The sequence below is a fragment of the Anastrepha ludens genome, chromosome 6, assembly GCF_028408465.1.
Source record: "Anastrepha ludens isolate Willacy chromosome 6, idAnaLude1.1, whole genome shotgun sequence".
NCBI lineage: Eukaryota > Metazoa > Arthropoda > Insecta > Diptera > Tephritidae > Anastrepha > Anastrepha ludens.
In genome coordinates, this window is record NC_071502.1 from 26,275,876 (window position 1) to 26,295,953 (window position 20,078).

Below are 20,078 nucleotides of genomic sequence, written 5' to 3' on the forward strand. Positions count from 1 at the left end.
TACTCGAAGGGCATATGAGCTCACAGTTTTAATTAAAACCACTAATTCTTCTTTTCACATTTGATTTAACCAAGCCTCAATTCATGTCGTTAAGTTCGCGATAATCGATTTGTTAAGGCAAACTGCTGATTTCGTCTTATCGACTTTCGTTAAAATCGTTCGAAAATCGTTAAGTCATGGTTAAGGAAAAATTATAATGCCAATATCGTTAAAATAAGTCAGTGAATTCCACTACTGGTGCAGTTATAATAAAGAAACCTACCAAAATACAAATTTCGCCCATTTGTTAGCGTTGTTAAGGGGGCAGATACCTGTAAAATTTCGAAAACAAAAATTTTTTTTTCATAAAATATTAATACGAGTATAATCCTTTAAGAATATGTCAAAAAAATTTAAGAACGTAAATTTAAGTATTTCTTATATTATAGATCGTCAACCGTGACGACTCTCTTCTTTGCGTTCGAGCGCTGGGAGAGAAATTTTCATGTATTCAAACTTTAGGCGCGTTTTTCTCGAAACTAAATTTTTCGAATTGTCATACACGATAACTCGTAAAGTTATTGGCCGATCTCCCTGAAATTTTGAACACACCTTTTTTATGATATTACTTTCTATGTGAATTCACAATTCGAAAATTTTTCGAAAAAATAATTTTTTCGAAGCAAAAATAGTAGGAAAAATGGCCCCAAAATTCATTTTTTGTTTTTTAAAGAATTTTATTCCGCGAATTTCTTTTGTTCCATTTTTTTTAATTCATATAGAAATTATGACATTAATAAACAAACAAATTTTTGGTTTTTTGTATTCAGGTCACTAACGCCGATACTACAATGCCCGCCGATTGAAAGGCCCCGCTGCGAATTGAGTACATCCGCCATTTGAAATGATTAAAATAAAAAAAAAAATTATATTATTTTAATGTATAAATAAACTGTATGCCAATTTAAAAAAAAATATAACCTTCTTCATTTTAAATAATTTTAATAAAAATCAGGGAAAATATGGCCGTTTACAGATATCTGTCCCCTTAAAACGTACAGCTTTTCATAATTGATTTTTGCTGATTTTCAGCATAACAAAAAACGAAGGCATTTTATTCTATTTGGTTTCGGGCGAAGTTCATGGCATTCGGTTATTCTTTCCAAGTATTTTTTTACTCGAAAATATCAAAAATATTATATAGAACTGGGGATATAGATTTTTCTCGCCTATCAATTTTCTGAAGGCCTCGTAGTGGGTATTGCATTTTTATGCGTTACATTTTTATTATAAAGGGTGGTTAAGTTTCAAGGGCCGGTGTTGATTTTAAATAAAATACAATTTTCGGCGGCACACCTCCATCCGATGGTCCAAATTTTCGATGACGCTGAGACATAATTGAGGTTCTATGCTGTTAATGTGCCGAATTATCTCATCCTTTAGCTCTTGAATTATTGCTGGCTTATCGACGTACACCTTTTCTTTCAAATAACTCCGAAGAAAGAAGTCCAACGGTGTCGTTGAAGCTTAGGTGTGGTTCACATTCAACACCGTCCCTTGAAATTTATATCATCCCTAGTAAGTGCACAATTGCTTCTGCTTCTATGCGCATTAATTGCAAACTTTTTTGATTGGCCTCAAATTTTTAATTTGCAAATTATTATTTCTCTTTTTTCGAGAGCCTCATTAATTAAGCCACAAATAATTGGAAGTGACTGTGCCGGACAACTCATATGAATACTCATTTAAATTGAGTAATTGCTACTCCGACTCACATAATTTGACGTACATATTAAGTACGCAATTGTGACTGCTTTCATATAATTGACCAACGTAAGCATACGAGGATGGATGAGTAAGTCTCTGAAAATTGAAATAATGAAGAGTGTCAACGCCAAAATTAGTTCATAGCTACAAGGCTGATACGCCTAGGTATAGTAAAAAAGTCAGGTTTTCATTCAAAGATACCGGGGGCCATTAGCGATGAAGTTTTATCTTCCTTATAATGTAAACTTACGATATGAGACGACGGTAAGGTCAGAACGAATTTGAGTTCTTCAATTCAGTCTCTCCGGGTCACTAGAGGAACCAGCTGGCTTTTTATATATTTTATATTTTATCTCACGCACGATAGTGACAGTTCTGATGAACATTACTTTGAATCTGATAAAACGTAAGATGACGGCATTACTTCGTCAAGAGGAAATGAAATCCATGCAATAAAGAATCCATTCAGGCATTTCAACATTAGCAGTGATAGTTTGTTTAAATTTTGTTTTTTTTTTGATTTTATCAAAAATTTTTCTTGTGTTTAATAAAGCCTTAGTTTTTATTATATAACGTTCAACGTATTTATTTTCTTTACTGTGCACTCAAATACCTTTCGTTCTCAACGACGCTCGCCCGTCCAGCGGCTCCATCCCCGAAGGGTTAATTTTACTCAATTTATAATTTCATTCTTCTCGCCTTGTTCTTCATTCACCGTTTCTCAAATTTTGTATGCCTTCCAAATACTACGATTTTTCGAGGCGCTTAAAACAGGCGTTTGTTTCATCAACCACCTCCCCATCCAATCTTTATCGCTAAGCAAATTCTTCATATCTGAAAAGAAGATATAATCGCTCCACATAAATATTTTATCAGTAGACTTAATTTTGCATGAAAGCCGTAGAAATAAAGTGTCTGCTAGTGAAATAGTTTACACGCCCTAATGGGTGAATAAATTCTATGAATGACTTGCAGTGCATACAGACACACATACATACATATACATATCTATAATCGTATGTAAATAAATGAAATTGCACTTAGAAACTTTCAGCTAATAAATGTATAAGTCAAGCCGATTATCGTTTATGTACTTAAATTTTTTTATTAACAAATAGAAAACGCGAAAATTTCAATGAAGATGTCGGGGTATGTCGACAATATTTGGCCGATTCTGAATAAAGGCAAAGGATGGGTTTGTGTTTAAATTCGTTATAAATTAATTTATTTCAATAAAGTGCCTCTGTGTTTAAGTGGAATGTGTTGAGCAGACGGTTGGGCAAAATTAGTCATTAAATTTTGCTTTTGAATAACTGTTTTATTAGAGGGTCCGGCACTCCAAGTGTAACCAATTAAAAAGGCCTTAAATTTAGTTTGGAAAATTACTTTTATTCAATTCAAAGTAAAAAAAGTGTGAAAATAATACAAAATTAAGAATCAAATTACTTTTGCTCGATATGATCACCTTTTGCCTCGACTATGGTCTTGTTGTTGTTGTTAAAGTGGTTGAATATTTCCACTGAAATACTCCTAATTAGTGACCAGCACCGTTTCACTACCACTGTCCTCGTGTGATGATGTCTTCTTTTTTTTTTCTTCTTCTAAGTCAGATCCATTTAGTGAGGTCCAAGTATAACAGCAAATCCTTTATCTCGATGTCTGAGATCTCATTAATTTGCTGTAAGAAAGGCTTAGCGAAGGAGCGCAGTCGTGCCCTGGACATTCACATAAGTATTGGAAAAGCCTTTCCTTCGCCTCTTCCACTTGACAGCTTCTGCAGATGGGATTGAAGGGGAGGTTGAGTCTGGATGCATGATCCCTTTCCACCTTCCAATGGCCTGTAAGGGTTGCAGTGATGCGTGAGATGTTTGGTCGAGAACTTTCTAACTGGCGATTTGTCCTTTGGATTTTGTACGACGGCCATGTCTTTCTAGTTGTGTCTTCCGGCTAAAGCAAGATAGTGTGAGGCAATGGATGCTTTTAATGTGTTCAGTGGGGTGGAGACTGCCACCGCCTCTGCTATTTCTAATGTCGAACCTTTTCTTGCTAGCTCACCTGCTATCGCATTCCCTCTATTTTCCTATGCCCAGGAACTCATATCAGAGTGATATGAAGCCAATGACTAGGCAATTCCAGCTCCTCTCTACACTGTAAGACTAGTTTGGATGAAATGGAGTTGGAGTCTAAGGCCTTTATAGCTGCTTGACTGACTGAAAGGGTAGCTACTCTTGCACCAACTTTCTTATAGAGCTTTAGTGATTTGCATGCTTCTCTGATCGCTAAAAGTTCTGCCTGGAACTATGGCCTTGAGACGGTCCAGAAACGAATCGCAAGCTGCCCGAATGTGACTTGCAGGTATTTTGGCCCACTCGCGGACATTTGGCTTCTTTCAGCGCCTTAAGACTGGATAATCTTTTAGTTCAGACCAAAATGACCCAAAGAGAATAATCCATCGGATTCACGTCTCGTGAATTTGAGAGCCATTATGTGGACGTTGTAAAGCTCGGAACGTTGTTTTTTAGCCATTGGTGGATTTATATCGGGCAAACGCGGTGGCCAGTCAAAATCGCCATATTTCGACATCAAACGACGAGGAAACAATTTCTTCAAAAAATCGATTGTGGTGCGAGCTGTGTGTGGTGGAGCGCCGTCCTGTTGAAACCAGAACTGCCTCATATGCTTTCGACGAATAATTGGCATCACAAAAGTGGTTATCATATCACGATAACGCTCCTGATTGACGGCAACAGCTTGACCATCTTCATTTTCGAAGAAAAACGGCCCAATAATCGTTTTCGCACTAACGCCGCCAAACGGTGACTTTTTCGTCGTAAAGAGGTACCTCTTGAATTTCGTGAGGATTTTCAGTTGCGTAAATACGGCAAATTTTCTTGTTTACCGTCCCATTCAATAAAAAATTAGCCTCATCGGACATGATGATTTTGATCTTCTTTTTCTTTTGACTTCTTTTGTTGAATGTAAATTTCAACAATTTGGGAGCGCTCGCGTGGCGTGTACTGTTCCATGGTAAAAATCTGCTTGGACTGACGCTTCGAACGCGGTATGTCATTAAGCGATCTGACGTCTCTGTCAAAAGATACAGGGCTGCCAGATGGGTTCGTCGAAAATGGGCAACCCTGTATAATTTATGAGTAGACTGTTCATACGAATAAAAGCAAAAATAACGGAGCTTTTTTCTACAAATTTGCTCCCGTCGTACGTATTGTATAATTTGTCACATTATTTATGGCAAGACTTAGTAAATGCCCTGTATGCAGTTATAATAAATGATTTCCATAGCTAGAAGCTAAAGCCCTATTAGCACATAGCAAATGTATGAGAAAAACTTGTTTGTCTTTTGTTTTTTATGAAGTTGAAAATTTACATATCAAATTATAATCTCCATTACGGCGAACATATTTCTTCCAACGACTATAGTTTATGGAAACACCATTTTTTATTATTTTCTATTTCACCTAAATGTAGTAATTAAAGCGTATAATAACAAAAATAAATGATTTGAAATAAACAAAAAAAAATAAATGGGTAAACAGACATATGTCTGTACGTGCTATAGATTTAATCTGTGTCAGATTGGCATTACACTATTTTGCCATGGAAGCAATTTAATATTAGTAAATGACAAGCAAAATACCTTTATCAATGTTGTCCAATGATCTCACACTGTGCCTAATCCGCTTACCGTTCCAGATTGCGAGTAACATTGTGCTGACAGCTGAAAACTTGTGGGAATCAAAGCAAGTGCCACCCGAGACGCAAAGCATAAAGCAAAATGTCCAATAAGCCATACAGTTCGATTAGTATAACCAATTGCGGTTTAGATGACCCACAGGTAATTGACACATGATCGATTACAAAGTACAATCACAGAATAATCGCCAATTGCTCTATACACACACACACCCATGTTTTACAGAGTGAGCTGGGTGCCGCCTTTGCCAACAACAACATAAGCGACTTTCGTATAGCGCTCGATAAGGGCGCGAACCCAACAACAGCCGATGACAAACATATGAGCGTCTATGAACTGGCCCTCAAGACACATGGACGTGCTGCTTTTGTCGAGGAGTGTTTGAGGCGTGGCTGCAGTCCAAATCATGTGAGTGATGTGAAGTTCAAGTACAAAGTGACGTATGTTCTGGAGGTTTGAGAAAAATTAGTAAATGTAAGCAAAGTTTAGTTCTGTCTTTCTTCCCCATGAAACGTAAATCTTAAGTTTCTTTCGTCAAAACAAAGAACTTATGGATGCTCAAGCTCATTTCTTCGTCCAACCAATACAGTGCAATTTATTAAATGAACGAATAAACTTATTATTTTTCTCGATTGGAGCGATAACCGCCTACGTGGTTAACAAAGCGCGCCAGTCGTTCATTTCTCCTGCTAACCAGCGCCAGTTGGACACACCAAGTGAAGCCAAGTCCTTCTCCGTCTGATATTGCCCATGCAGGGGAGGCCGCCCTCTTTCTCTGCTACCACCAGCTGGTACCGCATCGAATACTTTCAGAGCCGGAGCGTTTGTATCCGTTAGGACGACATGACCCAGTCAACGAAGTTGCTGGATCTTTATGCGCTGCGCTATGTCTATGTCATCGTAAAGCTCATACAGCTCATTGTTCCACAGCCTACGTTACTTACCGTCCTCAACATGCAAAGGTCCAAAAATCTTCCACAGAATGTTTCTCTTAAACACTACAAGGGGCTTCTCACCGGATGTGGTCATCGTTCAAACTTCTGCGCCATACGTTAGGACTGGCATGATGAGAGCCTTGCAGAAAGTTAATTTTGTTCGTCGAGAGATGACTTTTCTACTCAATTATATATACTCGTATATATAAATAATTGGCGAGTACCCCCTTTTTGGGTGTTTGACCGAGCTCCTTCTTCTTTTTGTGGTGTGCGTCTTGATGTTGTTCCACAAATGGAAGGGCCTACAGTTTTAGGCCGACTCCGAATGGCAAATGGTTTTTATGAGGAGCTTTTTCATGGCAGAAATACACTCGCAGCTTTGCCACTGCCTGCCGAGGGGTGACTACTATTAGAAAAAACGTTTTCTATTATTTGATGTTCATTCTAGGATATTCGAACCTACGCACTTCCGAATAGTATACACGCCATTCGGCTACGGCGCCGCCTACTTAAACCAAAGTAGCACTTCTTGGCAAGAGAGACTCTACGTTAGATGTCTAGGGTGACATTATTATCGGTGTTGATGCTGGCTCCTAGCTAAATGGAGTCTCTTCCAACCTCGAAGTCATAACTATCAACATTGACGTGGGTGCCAAAGCGCGAGTGCGCCGAATGTTTCTTTCATGACAGAAGTTACTTGGTTTTGTCCTCGTTCATCACCAGACCCATTCGGTTTGTTTCCTTATTCAGTTTGGATAATTATCCAGTTTGGATAAGACAGAACTAACAGCGCGTTCCATTTCGCATCAGGTTTATTTAATTCTACTTTCAATTCATCATTTCAACTTTTGCTTCTTTTCCCCATTTCAGTTGAATCAACACTGGAAGAAATCAGCCCTCAGTTTCGCCGCCGATTCGCGTGACCCAGAAATCCTAACCGTACTCTTGTGTAATAAAGGCATAGAAGTGGACCGACCCTATGCAAAACTTACGCCACTCAACACACTCGCCAAAAATTTGACTGCCGACAATCAGAGCGATGTTAGCGCTTGCATTAAATTGCTGCTTGATTACGGCGCCTCGCCCAACAAACCCGACGACCGCGAAATGACACCACTCAATTACGTTTTGAAGAATCGTAAGATCGATCCGCAGACAAAGCGCGATCTCGTTCAGTTTTTCACCTCGCTGCAAGACTTAGACGTAGATAGTTTTCGTGATGGTGAGGTACGCGAATTGCTGCGTCGCGATTACCCCGAAGTGTTGTTACCACCGCCGCAAACGAGTGGCGCCGAAGTGAACTTTGATAAGCTGATTTCGCATTTACGCAACAGCGATGAAGAGAAGTTCGTGCAGCAGTTCCAGTTGTATCAGCGTAGCACTTCAGAAAGGGGCAACAATGAGAATGAAGAGCAAAAGCTGCAACTATTCTTGGAGTCGATTAAGCGAGGCGCACACGAAGCATTCGATATGCTTTTGAATCACGATGTCAATATAAATGGCGTCAAAGATGGCCAAACACCCATACAGATTGCCACCATTTGGGGTAATTGGCGTGCACTCAAAGCGCTACTGGCGCTTGAAAATCTAAAATTACGCCGACAGGATCAATTATTAATAACTGTAATCGGTCACTTGGGTGACGAGCCTTTGTATGATTTTGTCAACTTCCAGAAATGTTTTTACATACTTTTGAATTCGGAACGCATCGATGTAAATGAATCCGATCCCAGCGGTTCCACACCGCTTCACTATGCCGTCAAGTATCGCAATCGTTTAGTTATACAAGAACTACTGCGTCATGGCGCCTATATTGGTATGCGTAGCGCGTTTTCCGATCTACCGATCGATGGCATGCACCCCGAAGTGCTGGAGGAACATTTCGATAGTTGCATCAGCACAAATGGCCGCAAGCCCGGTGATAATGACTTTGAAATACTGATCAATTTCAAGAATCTCATATCGCATCCATCCTCAAGTCATGCCAAGAAGTTGCGTGCACAAAATTTCCGTGAAGAGATGCCACCTATCGCATTTATAGCCGAGTCTAAAGAGCACCGTCATCTACTTCAGCATCCACTAATCACCAGCTTTCTGTTTCTCAAATGGCATCGACTCTCTGTCATTTTCTACATCAACTTTCTGCTCTACTTCTTCTTTGCGCTGAGCATAATCACGCACACTATCCTCAAATTCCGTGAGAGTGAACACGAAGCCATTACTGTATTGTTCGGCCTCTTCTCGTGGATCGGTATTATTTATCTGCTCTTGCGCGAGATAACTCAGTTTGTTTTGGCGCCACTAAAATATTTCCGCTCGCCCACCAATTACATGGAAGTTGCGCTCATCATACTCTCCATAATGACCTGTACCGAGCCGAGTTACACGCGCGAAACGCAACGCGTAATCGCAGTATTTACGATATTACTCGTGGCTTTGGAACTTTGCCTGCTGGTCGGCTCACTGCCCGTACTCTCCATATCTACGCACATGCTAATGCTGCGCGCCGTCTCGAAGAGCTTCATCAAGAGTTTTGCGCTCTATTCGATCTTTGTCATCACATTCAGCTTGTGTTTCTACATTCTATTCGGCAAACCATCGGAAGGAAGTGAGGGGGCGAATGGTGCAGATGCGGCGAACTATGGTGGTGAATTCAATAAGTTTGCCAACCCCTTCACGGCCGTCATCAAAACGATTGTGATGCTAACCGGAGAGTTCGATGCTGGTGATATTGAGTTCGACACTCTCTACAGCTATTTGATTTTCTTGATGTTCGTGGTATTCATGTCGATTGTGCTGTTCAATTTGCTCAATGGCCTGGCCGTTAGTGACACACAGGTGAGTAAAAGGCGGTCAAGTATAGTATAGTTGTTGTTCACTTAACAACGAATCACGTGGAACTAAAATCGAAAGAGGATAGAAAAATGTCCGAGGATGGGGCACAAAAAAATGCTAAATTAAGTTACGAAAATTGTAATCTGGTCACGCTGATCACCCTTGGACTATGATGACGTCACGAAAATCTGCTGATATTGTAAAATTTGTGGAGAGTAAAGTAACGAAGGCATAATAAGCGTCACCTCATTATTCTCTCCATTGAGGAGTTATAGTTTCATTGGCCTCCTCTGATTGCTTCAACTTTCTTGAGGATTATGTAACAACTGGCTAACGCAATGTGTGCCTACAAATTGTATGGGGAATCTCTGAGTTCGGCGAATAGCCACTTAACTAGTACAGTGAAGTTCAAACTAAACAAAACTGAACTCAAATAGAAACGACAGGAGCTTGGTTTCTGATAACTTCAAGTTTATCTATTTAAAATAGTCCCCTCTGGCCTCGATACACTATTTTGCGCGATCTAAAAGCAATTTGAAAGAGTGTTACAGGTCGTTGACCGGAATGTCCCTCAGGATGTCGGCACAAGCCTGTTGGATGACCTCTACGGATGCAAAATGTTTTTCTTTCATGGCCAAATGCGATTTTCCGAATAGGTAGAAGTTACAGAGAGCTATATCAGGCGTATACGGTGGGTGACTGAAGGTTAAAATGCGATTTCTAGTCAAAAAATTCGGTCACAAAAGTAGATCGAAGAGATAGTGCATTATCATGCAATAAGCGTCAGCTTCCTCCTTCGCGGTATTCAGGGCGAATTCGCTTCAAAACGCCAAGATAGAAAATTACATTGACAGTTTGGTCCGTTGGCAGGAACTCCTTGTGGACAATTCCCTTCGAATCGTAAAAACAAATGAGCATCGACTTGATTTTTCACTTCTTCAAACGCGCTTTTTTGGGTGGTAGCTCGTCTGGGGCCTTCCATGCGGCACTTTGACGCTTAGTTTCAGGTTCATGTTGGAAACGACAACGTTTTATCACCAGTTGCAATGTTGTAAAGGAAATTCTCGTCTTTTCTCACCTCTTTAATGAGGTCTTTCGGATGTTGAATGCTGAACAATTTTTGGTCCTCAGTTAACTTGTGCGGAATGAAACGTACACGGACCTTTCGTATGCCCAAATGATCAGTTAAAATGTGATAAATCGATGTTTTGGAGATATTCAACTTCGATTCCATGAATTGCAACGATGATTTCGGTTCATTTTTCCTAAATTAACGAAAAATTTCGATGGAGTTTTCGGTCATTACTAATTCTGGGCTACGGGCCGCCGCCCATTGTTCATTGTTCATTGTTATTTATGTCCTCACAACCATCTCTCAAACCTGTAAGCCACTCTTGAACTCTGGCACAAGATAGACAATCAACGCCATAAGCTTTTTTCATCAATTCAAAAGTTTCGGTAAAGTTTTACCGATTTTAAAACAAAATTTAATATTAGCTCTTTGTTCGAAACTCAGTTTTGTACCGACGACACAAACATATTGACACTTTAGACGGAATAACTTCGCTTCCACTGAACCGATTGTCACTAAGCTTTCACTGGAAGTCAGCTAGGGATACAACTTCCAACGAACTAACTCATTAAAAAGATGGCGCCATCAAAAAGACACCAGGTTTGTTTATTTTGGACTTCACCCTGTAGGTAGCTCACAAACATATCCCTCTCTTTTATATTCTTATTCATGTCTCGCTCTCTTATCTACCTCTCTTGCTCTTGAAAGCAGGTTGAAAGCTCCTTCGCCCATGAAAGCATTGATGCAATCAGGCGGATTGTCACTAAATGTGTCGGTGCTTGCCCTCAATGCCGTGCACAAGAATTGGAAATCGGAAAGAATAGAGAAAATGTGTTTGAAAGAGCGCATGCATGCGACACGGCCCCAAAGAAATCATATGCCATAAATAATATTTAATGCCGAATAATTTACCGAAGAAATTTTGAAAATATATTTGATTGAACTTCGATCTGGAACATAAAGCCTACCCCTCAAAATTTCCGCAGCTTAGTTCTTTAAAAAGAAATAATAGAACATCCAATTTTGTTTTTCAACCTTTTGATAGAAATCTTTATCTGGACCGTACAGCGCTCCATAGCTTTTGTGTTTGCATACCTCAGTGGACAACTGGGGTCACAAGTGTCAAGCGTGATTGACGTATGAGGCCATTTGCTAAGGTTATAAATCTGCCGTTGCAATAACTTTAATAATTTTGTCTGTCTTTCTTTTTCTTCTCCACCCGCAGGCCATTAAAGCACAAGCCGAACTGAACGGCTCCATTTGTCGCACCATTCTGCTCACGCGCTACGAACAAGTCCTCACAGGACGCTCCGGACACGCCAGTTTCATCGTAACACATGAACCGTTCCGCACCATATGCCGTCGTCTGATGAATCTGGACTCCAACTATATTGTCGGCCGACAAATTGCTATTCTGCCGAATGATAACAACAAAGTACTGGTCGGTGTGCCCAAGAGCAATGGAGCTGTGGAATTGCAAACTGATTTATCGCGTACAAATGGGGTGCGGAACTCGAAATCAACATTCCTGCCATTAGCAGAAGAGGATGGGGATCACGCCAAGAAGCTGCTCGATGCGCCCGTTTCATTCTTACCCTGCTGCTGCACCTGCATTACGGGCAAGTGCTCGGAAATGGATAGTCGCACAGTGAAGCTGGCGATAGCAGTGATCGAACGCACGGCAACAGCCCAGCATGACAAAATGCGGGTTGAGAATACGGATCGAAGGTTGAGGAATATCGAAGAACGGCTGGCGGAGATGGCGCAGCTGCTACATAAACTGGCGGCAGAGTAATGAAGGCGAGGAGGCCCAACACTTGTTGAGAATATAAAAATCAAACGTAATTTTTGTATGTTATATCTTTTTTTTAAATTATAATACACATTTCACGTGGCCTTAATGTAATTTATTTAATTTTATATTTTAACACTTGGAAATTTACAATTCAATAAAAAATGCAAAGCGCTAAAAAGAGTTTTCACTACTGTTTGTATGTATGTATGTTATTTAATAAAAATAAAATCGAAGAACTAACCAGCTTTATAAAATTTTCATCTAAATTATGCCCATAACTCAAAAACTTTTTCTTTTTATTTAGCAAAAAAGTTATTCAAAAAACTGGACAATTAGTTTTGCGCCACCTTTTATATTTAAAATTTTTATTTATCGAATCGATGAAATCTAATTTCTTACAGACTATTTTATCATTACAAATCTTCGTATTGACACATAAAATATTACGTTGGACAAAAAGTTCGTAGCGTTTTTATATCTTCTTTTATTTTACAATGATTTCTTTGCTGTTTGGCAAAGGGTAAGTATTCATTCGATAGAACTCCTCTGCTCCACAAAACTATGTCAATTGTATTTTTGAGTTATTTAATTTTTAATTATGATACTTTTGAGGCTTAGAAATGCAATGCCCAGGAGGAAAATCAACATTTTAGACACCTCCCCTTCTTTGCTTTTCATTGAAGTCGAGAAGCTGCCGAAGCAGCCCGAAACATTTGCGACGTGTACGGAGAAGAGGTCATAGGCGAATCTACAGCATGGAAATGGTTTGCAAAGTTAAAAAATAGCTACTTTGACGTGGATGGCACGTCCCGCAGCGGAAGACCTTCTGAATTCGATAAAGAACGTCTCAAATCACTTTTGAAGGAGAACACAAAAAAGTCGCCTTCAAATTGCTTCTCAGCATCTCGCCCGCCATCGAGCAACACAGGGTCATAAACAGCGCTTTTTGTATCGAATCGTCACGAGAGATGAGAAATGTTGCCTTTACATCAAAGAAAAAGAAGCAAAAAAAACGGAATGGGTGGCTCCAGCAGATATACCAAGGCCGAGAGCCAACCCGGATCTTCATCCAAAGAAGATCATGACATGTGTTTTGTCGGACTGGGAGGGCATGGTGCACTGGGAAATGCGTGAAAAGCACACCACGGTCAACAAGGAGCTCTGTATTGTCCAGCTACACCGCGCTAATGAGGCTATTCGGCTATTCGACTGAAAAAACCTGATCGACATCGTCAAACTAGAAGCATACTCCTTCGCGACAACGCAGGCCCCATTTTGCACAAGTCGCCAAACCGCACTACAAGAGCTTGAATGTGAGATCCTTCAGCGTCCGCCGTATTCTCCGGACCATGCACCGACCGATTACCATCTTTTCAAACCATATGAAGGGCGTTACCTTCGATAGCAAACCGGTCCTTAAAAACTGGTTCACAACTGCTTTGACACCAGACTAGGCGATCTTTGCGGAACGGCATCAACAAATTGGTCGAGAGGTGAGAAGAGGTTGTAAACAGCAACGGCGAATATATAATTTATTAACTTATTGACATAATTATTGTTTTTTGTTTAAATAAAAGTCTTCCGTAAAAACGCTATGAACTTATTCCCCAACGGGATATTTTCTCAATGAATTTGGATATACATACAGAGATCAAAGGTTGCACAGGCATACCGGACAACCCTAAATTATATTTATAATATTTATTGAAGCAATGAATATATATAATAGATTCTTATAGGATTAAAAGACATATTTTATGGTTAATAAGCAATAAAAAAGAAGAAAGTGCAATTAAACTATTTATAATAAATATTCAAAGATTTTAATAGGTGATCTTTGGAAAATGAAAATTCTATCTCAACAAATTTAGAGATTTTATTAAACTAAATTAACGAGCAATCTGAACATAAAGGTACCTTGAAAGACCAGCATAGAAGAACTCCGACCAACGCAGAGCTCTGGGCGGAATATTAAAAAAAATTCTCTCAAGAAGCATCGGACAGTCAACAGCCCTACGGATTAAGTCGAAAATGAAAGTTAAAGATAGGATTATTCTCCTGCTTTGCAATGACTTTAAGTTGATCAATAAGCATCGCGATTCATATGTAGGAATAGGATCCGAATGCGTAAATTACGCAATGCGAAATGTAAGAATACTTTCTGGATTCTTTCAATTCTAGCAGCATGGCACGAATAATACAGAGACCAAATGAAAGATGCATACCCCAGTTTGGAACCGCCGTATACAAAAGCTTCAGCGTATAAGGGTCGGAGAAATCGGAGCTATGACGCCTAGCAAAAGCAAGCATGGCGTAAGATTTGGCAATAATTAAATTTATATGACTGGTAAAAGTAAGTATCGAATCAAATATTATATCACCCAAGTCTTTAATTTCACTTACGCGTGACAGGGGTGTTCCCGATATGTGATAAGAGGAGTCAATAACAGTGGTATGCTTCGAAAAGGTAACTTGGAAGCACTTATTTATGTTGACCGATGACGATTATTGATTGATACACCAGTTGCTGAAATTATCTAAATCAATTTGCATCAATTCAGAGTCGAGGGAACTAGTAATCGTCGAATAAATCTTAACGTCATCTGCATAAAGCAGGAATCTTGCTGACGAAAAGCAGAGTACATATCATTAATAAACAGAACAAAAAGAAGCGGGCCCAGAATACTACCTTGTGGAACCCCAGAGCAAGCAATGAAAGAAAGAGGTCAACTTTATTTGCTTTCCGGGCAGAGAGATATTGCAGGGAATTGTAAAGCCAATGAGCTAGACAGGAAACCTACTACTCTTCAACTGTCTAGTGATAGAGGTACCATTGGGACACCTATAGCCACGAGCAAACTAATAATCAAAAACAACATATCCAAGAGGCCTATAGGACAAAGAGAGATATGGCACATACGTAACAGCTAGGCTGCTGTGGCCACAAATAAAGATAAAGGAACTGCTTAGCTTTTCAAGGGAGAATATCTCGAAGCTCGTGGCTTGTACTTCTGGGCATTGGGTATTTGGCTGGCATTCCTTGATACTAGCTCTTGTCTCCCACTAATATTGTAGAGGTTATAGAGATGAAGAAGAAATAGTTTAGCACTTCCTTTGCAATTATCCAGCTTTGGCTGAAATCGGAGCAGGTTTTCTAGGTAGATGTTTTTTTAAATTCTCTTGCGGAACTGTCCGGCGAGGAGTAGGCCCAAATCCTGTGCTTCGAAAAAGCCACAAAATGATTTCATAAAAAAAAATAAATTCGGCTCCCGCGTCGCACAATCGTATCACAACTGGACTGTAAGGTATAAGTGAGCTAGTCGGCATCAGTTCCGCAGGAATCATGAATTGGATCAGTGATTATGTATGCAATTTACATAAAGAGCGATGGTCCAGATGGTGTGGAATGCTGCAGAACTGCAAAGTGTTTTGTGACAAGCCCGAACAGAAAACTGTCAAGATTTCTACTAAAACTTGGAAGGAAAGCCGTTCGGTTGATGGTCGGTATCATTACAGGACACAAACGATGGGGTCAGCATATGACCATCATTGAAATCATTGCGGCCCCGATGTGCCTGTCACGTTTGGAAAGGGGGGATAGCACTGATCATTTTTTCTGTGACTGTCCTGCCTTTACTAGTGCACGGCTACGAGTTGTGGGTTCTGTTGTCGTGAGAATGAGTGAAATTCGTTGTCTCAAACTAGATAATTCTCACAGGACTATTCTTGTCTGTCTCTGTCTCTATTCTTTCCTATCACTTTCTCTGATACTTTTCTCCTTTCCTCCTTGACTATCTACCCTCTTTCCAGAGCTCCAAATACAATGGGCTTCTTAGCCTGAGTGTTTTAGTAGTCACCAAATCGCTTGGTGCTCTTTGGTTCGACCTAATCAAATTCCACTTTCATAATATCGCGACCTGCGAAGTTCAGCCGTAATACGAATTATCAATTTTTCATCTACGACGAGTTTGTGTCGATTTGGGCCCTGGTCTATATTTTACTTAGATTCAGCAGCAACAACATATAAATTAATACTTTACCTGCGTCATCCGTTACGTAAAGCTATTCCTCAGGGTTTAGCATTAAAAGACTTGGTTTCATATTTAATTATTTTTTTGCACATTTATTACAACGCAATACGCCTCATAAATATTTTTCTTTTTTATAAATTTCATACACAATAAATTCTGTTTATCTCAATTATTGTATTATTGGAGTTTTCTTACAAAAAGCAAATACGTAATTTTAATTTCTCTTAAACCATTTGATTTCATTTCATTCAATAAATATAAAAATGGCTTTTGAGCATTTGCTTATAAATTTGTTTCTTAATTCTGCTTTTCTTAATTCTTTCCCATATCTGCACTTAATTTCAACTCTTTTGCAAGTATCAATAAGACTTCCAATACTACTTTACCTCCATAATTTCCAAGTTTTTCAATAAATATTTTTACAAACAACAACTTTTCAAGCAATTTATAAAATTGCACTGGTTCTATTTTTCTAAAATAGCAAATATGCTGCTATTTTTTTCTTAATAAATATGAATCAAACTTTGTAACAACAACCTGCAATGATTTTCACATTCTCTGACTCATCCAATGCGGCGCAAAACTTTTGAGCATCAAATTTCTGTGACTTTCTCCGTACTATGACGCGTTTCTTAAAACTTTGCGAAAAATCTGCTTTGTAAAAGTTTGCTACAAATACAAATTCAAAGTTGCTCTCCCACGTAGAAAATACCATGCAGAAAAACGAAGTAGTTTAAAACTGACACACTGGCAACTTGGCACAGCACTGCTAGACACTGGCTATCTTTAACTGCGTTTTGTGTTCTCAATTGACTACTTTTAAGCGACGTTTTCCTAAGAAGTGGCAATTTTGACCCTTTGGCGAATTTATGCAGGCATTCTAAACTGGTTCTGTTCACTGCACTGAATTTTGTAAGAGCAAAAAATAAAACAAACTGCAGCTTAGCACGCGCTGACTTCGGTCACGCAATGGCCGATTTGGTGGAATATTGGCGTAGTAAGCGCAACTTGGTACAACTGAATTAAGAGAACGTAAATGGAGATGGCTCGGTCGTACCCTACGGAAAGGTGGCACTAAAATCAGCAGACAAGTGCTGGGCTGAAACTCCCAAGGACAGCGCAGAAGAAGCAGGCCTAGGGGTTCTTGGCGACGCTGCAGCAAAGAGGAATACAAAGCCGTGGATAAAATAATGACCCGGCAGCAAGTGAAAAATATATCCGGGAATCGCACAAAATGGAACAAATTTTATTTTGGCGCTATGCTCCGCAACGGAGACGAAGGAGTGATGTTGATGATGATGATGATAATGAGGGGCAACTTGGTACTAGTGCCAATTAAGGCTCATTTCATTGATTTTTTTAATCAATGCTTGGTTTTTTGCATATTAAGAAAGCTTAACACTTTTGTAATTTTGTGTAATTTCAAGCAAATCGGAGGAAAACTAAGGAAGTTATAGAACTTTGATTGAAAGAATCAAGTAAGGGCAACTTGGCACTGCAGAGACTTCAGGCTCATTAAGAACCAGATCCTCATATAAAATTTATTTGAGATTTTGAAATGACACGTATATTTAAAATTGTGAGAAATTAGGATCACCAGATAACTGTGATAGTGCGAAAATAATCTGCAAAAAAACAAAACAGCAAAAAAAAAAATTTTTTAAATTAAAAACATAAAAAAAACCATTTCAAAGCCTCATAAAAAGCATGCAAAATCGAATTCTCGATCTTTCAGAGTGGCACCAGCTTATTGTTAAAACTGAATTCTAGAGAAATTTGTAGAAGGCATGAGGACATATTTATTTTTTTTTTACCTTTTAATGCTGTGGTTAACAAATTATGTTAAAAAAATTAATAAATTTTAAAATTGAATTAGTTCATTTACTCATTTCACAATAACTCTTTTAAATTTAATGAAACTGACCTAATTAAATATTAAGTAATAAAGGTATTTTAATGCGCTTAGTGCTGAAATTTGTTGTGGTAATAAAATTAAAAAAAAATAAATAAGTAATTGGCGTGTACACTTCTATTAGGTATCTGGCCGAGCTCCTTCCCCTATTTGTGATAAAGCAATGAAGTAATAAAGCGAAGTGTGTTTTATCTCGAAAAAAACTTACAGGTGTGTTCAAAATAATAGCAGCGCGACAAACTGAAAGTTGTGATAATTTAATTATTTTTTGCTTAACTTTTTTTAGTTTTTTTTTTTAAATATAGTTCAAACTACAACAAAAGTCAGCTAGCTTAAGGATTAAAATGTTACACAAAAATTAAAAAAGTAAAAAAAAAATCGTAAAAATTTAAAAATTTTATAAAAAATGATTTTAAAATAATAATCAAAGTTTTTAAAAAAATTGCAAGTATATAAATATTTCGTCTTCTTTATGCGAAAAGCACAAATGTGCAAATTTTACAATTTTGTGGTAGAGGGTTAACTTGTTTAACTGATTACACTCAAGCCCACAAATACACACATTTTCTGATAAATTTACTACAAAGCACAATATGCTTGGCTCACTTGCCGTGGAACCGCTCCCAAGCAATACCATATTGGTGGCGGCCCTGCCAACGCATACTCAAACAAAAGCTGGCATATTCTCTAACCATTTTCCACTAGTTCAGAACTTGTAACAAAACACATAAAACAAAACTAGTGCTTTAGAACCGCGTACTCAACCACCAACTGACCCATTTCCTACTAGTTCAGAACTAATCACAAAATGCGTGAAGCGAAACTGGTGCAACGTACTCAAACACCAACTAACCCATTTTCTAACCATTTTCCACTAGTTTAGAACTAGTCACAAAACGCATGAAACGAAACTAGTTCTTTGGAAAACGCGTACTTAAACACCAACTAATCCATTCTCTAACCATTTTCCACTAGTTCAGGAATAGTTACAAAATGCATCAATCGAAACTAGTGCTTTGGAAAACGCGTACTCAACCACCAACTGACCCATTTTCCACTAGTTCAGGATAAGTTGAAAAATGCATCAAACGAAACTAGTTCTTTAGAACCCGCATTCTCAAACACAAACTAATCCATTCTCTAACCATTTCCCACTAGTTCAGGAGTAGTTACAAAATGCATCAATCGAAACTAGTGCTTTGGAAAACGCGTACTCAAAAACCAACTGACCCATTCTCTAACCATTTTCCACTAGTTTAGAACTAGTCACAAAACGCGTGAAACGAAACTAGTTCTTTAGTAAACGCATACTCAAAAACCAACTGACCCATTTTTTAACCATTTTCCACTAGTTCATCACTAGTTGCAAAACGCGTGAAACGAAACTAGTTCTTTGGAACCCGCATACTCAAATACAAACTGAGCCATTTTTTAACCATTTTCCACTAGTTCAGAACCAGTCACAAAACGCATGAAACGAAATTAGTTCTTTAGTAAATGCATACTCAAAAACCAATTTACCCATTCTCTAACCTTTTTCCACTAGTTCAGGAGTAGTTACAAAATGCATCAATCGAAACTAGTGCTTTGGAAAACGCGTACTCCAAAGCCAACTGAGCCATTCTACTGACCCTTTTTCTAACCATTTTCCACTAGTTCATCACTAGTTACAAAACGAATGTAACAAAACTAGTTCTTTAGAAAATGCGTCCTCAAACACCAAATAATCCATTCTCTAACCATTTTCCACTAGTTCAGAAAAAGTCACAAAACGCGTGAAACAAAACCAGTTCCTTAGAAAACTGCTCACATTTAACGTTCTTATATCTGCATTGGTACGCGTATTTTCATATGTTGGCATAATTTTAACTGCCTTGCTGTTTGTAAAATTTCTTCTATGCAAATGCAGGCTTTTGACACCTGCGCTCCACTATTTGATTGAGGCTTTACTTCTGTGTACTTCTTTGTGATTGTAAATATGTAATAATGTATTGTAGGTATTATTCAGCTTGATGCGCTGCGATTAAACATTTATTATTT

At 38.7% G+C, this 20,078-nt stretch overlaps 1 protein-coding gene across 1 annotated transcript in view; it reads left to right on the forward strand.

Moving 5' to 3' along the window:
• The window catches only part of LOC128865956 (transient receptor potential cation channel protein painless), an 85,216-nt gene extending 72,930 nt beyond the window's left edge, over nt 1–12,286 (forward strand). Inside the window, exons 2-5 of the mRNA XM_054106401.1 lie at nt 5,458–5,599; nt 5,684–5,866; nt 7,264–9,231; nt 11,526–12,286. Coding sequence (XP_053962376.1) covers nt 5,540–5,599; nt 5,684–5,866; nt 7,264–9,231; nt 11,526–12,095 — 2,781 coding nt within the window. The 5' untranslated portion in view covers nt 5,458–5,539 and the 3' untranslated portion in view covers nt 12,096–12,286. The remainder of the gene's footprint in view (nt 1–5,457; nt 5,600–5,683; nt 5,867–7,263; nt 9,232–11,525) is intronic.
• The last annotated feature ends 7,792 nt before the right edge of the window (nt 12,287–20,078 follow it).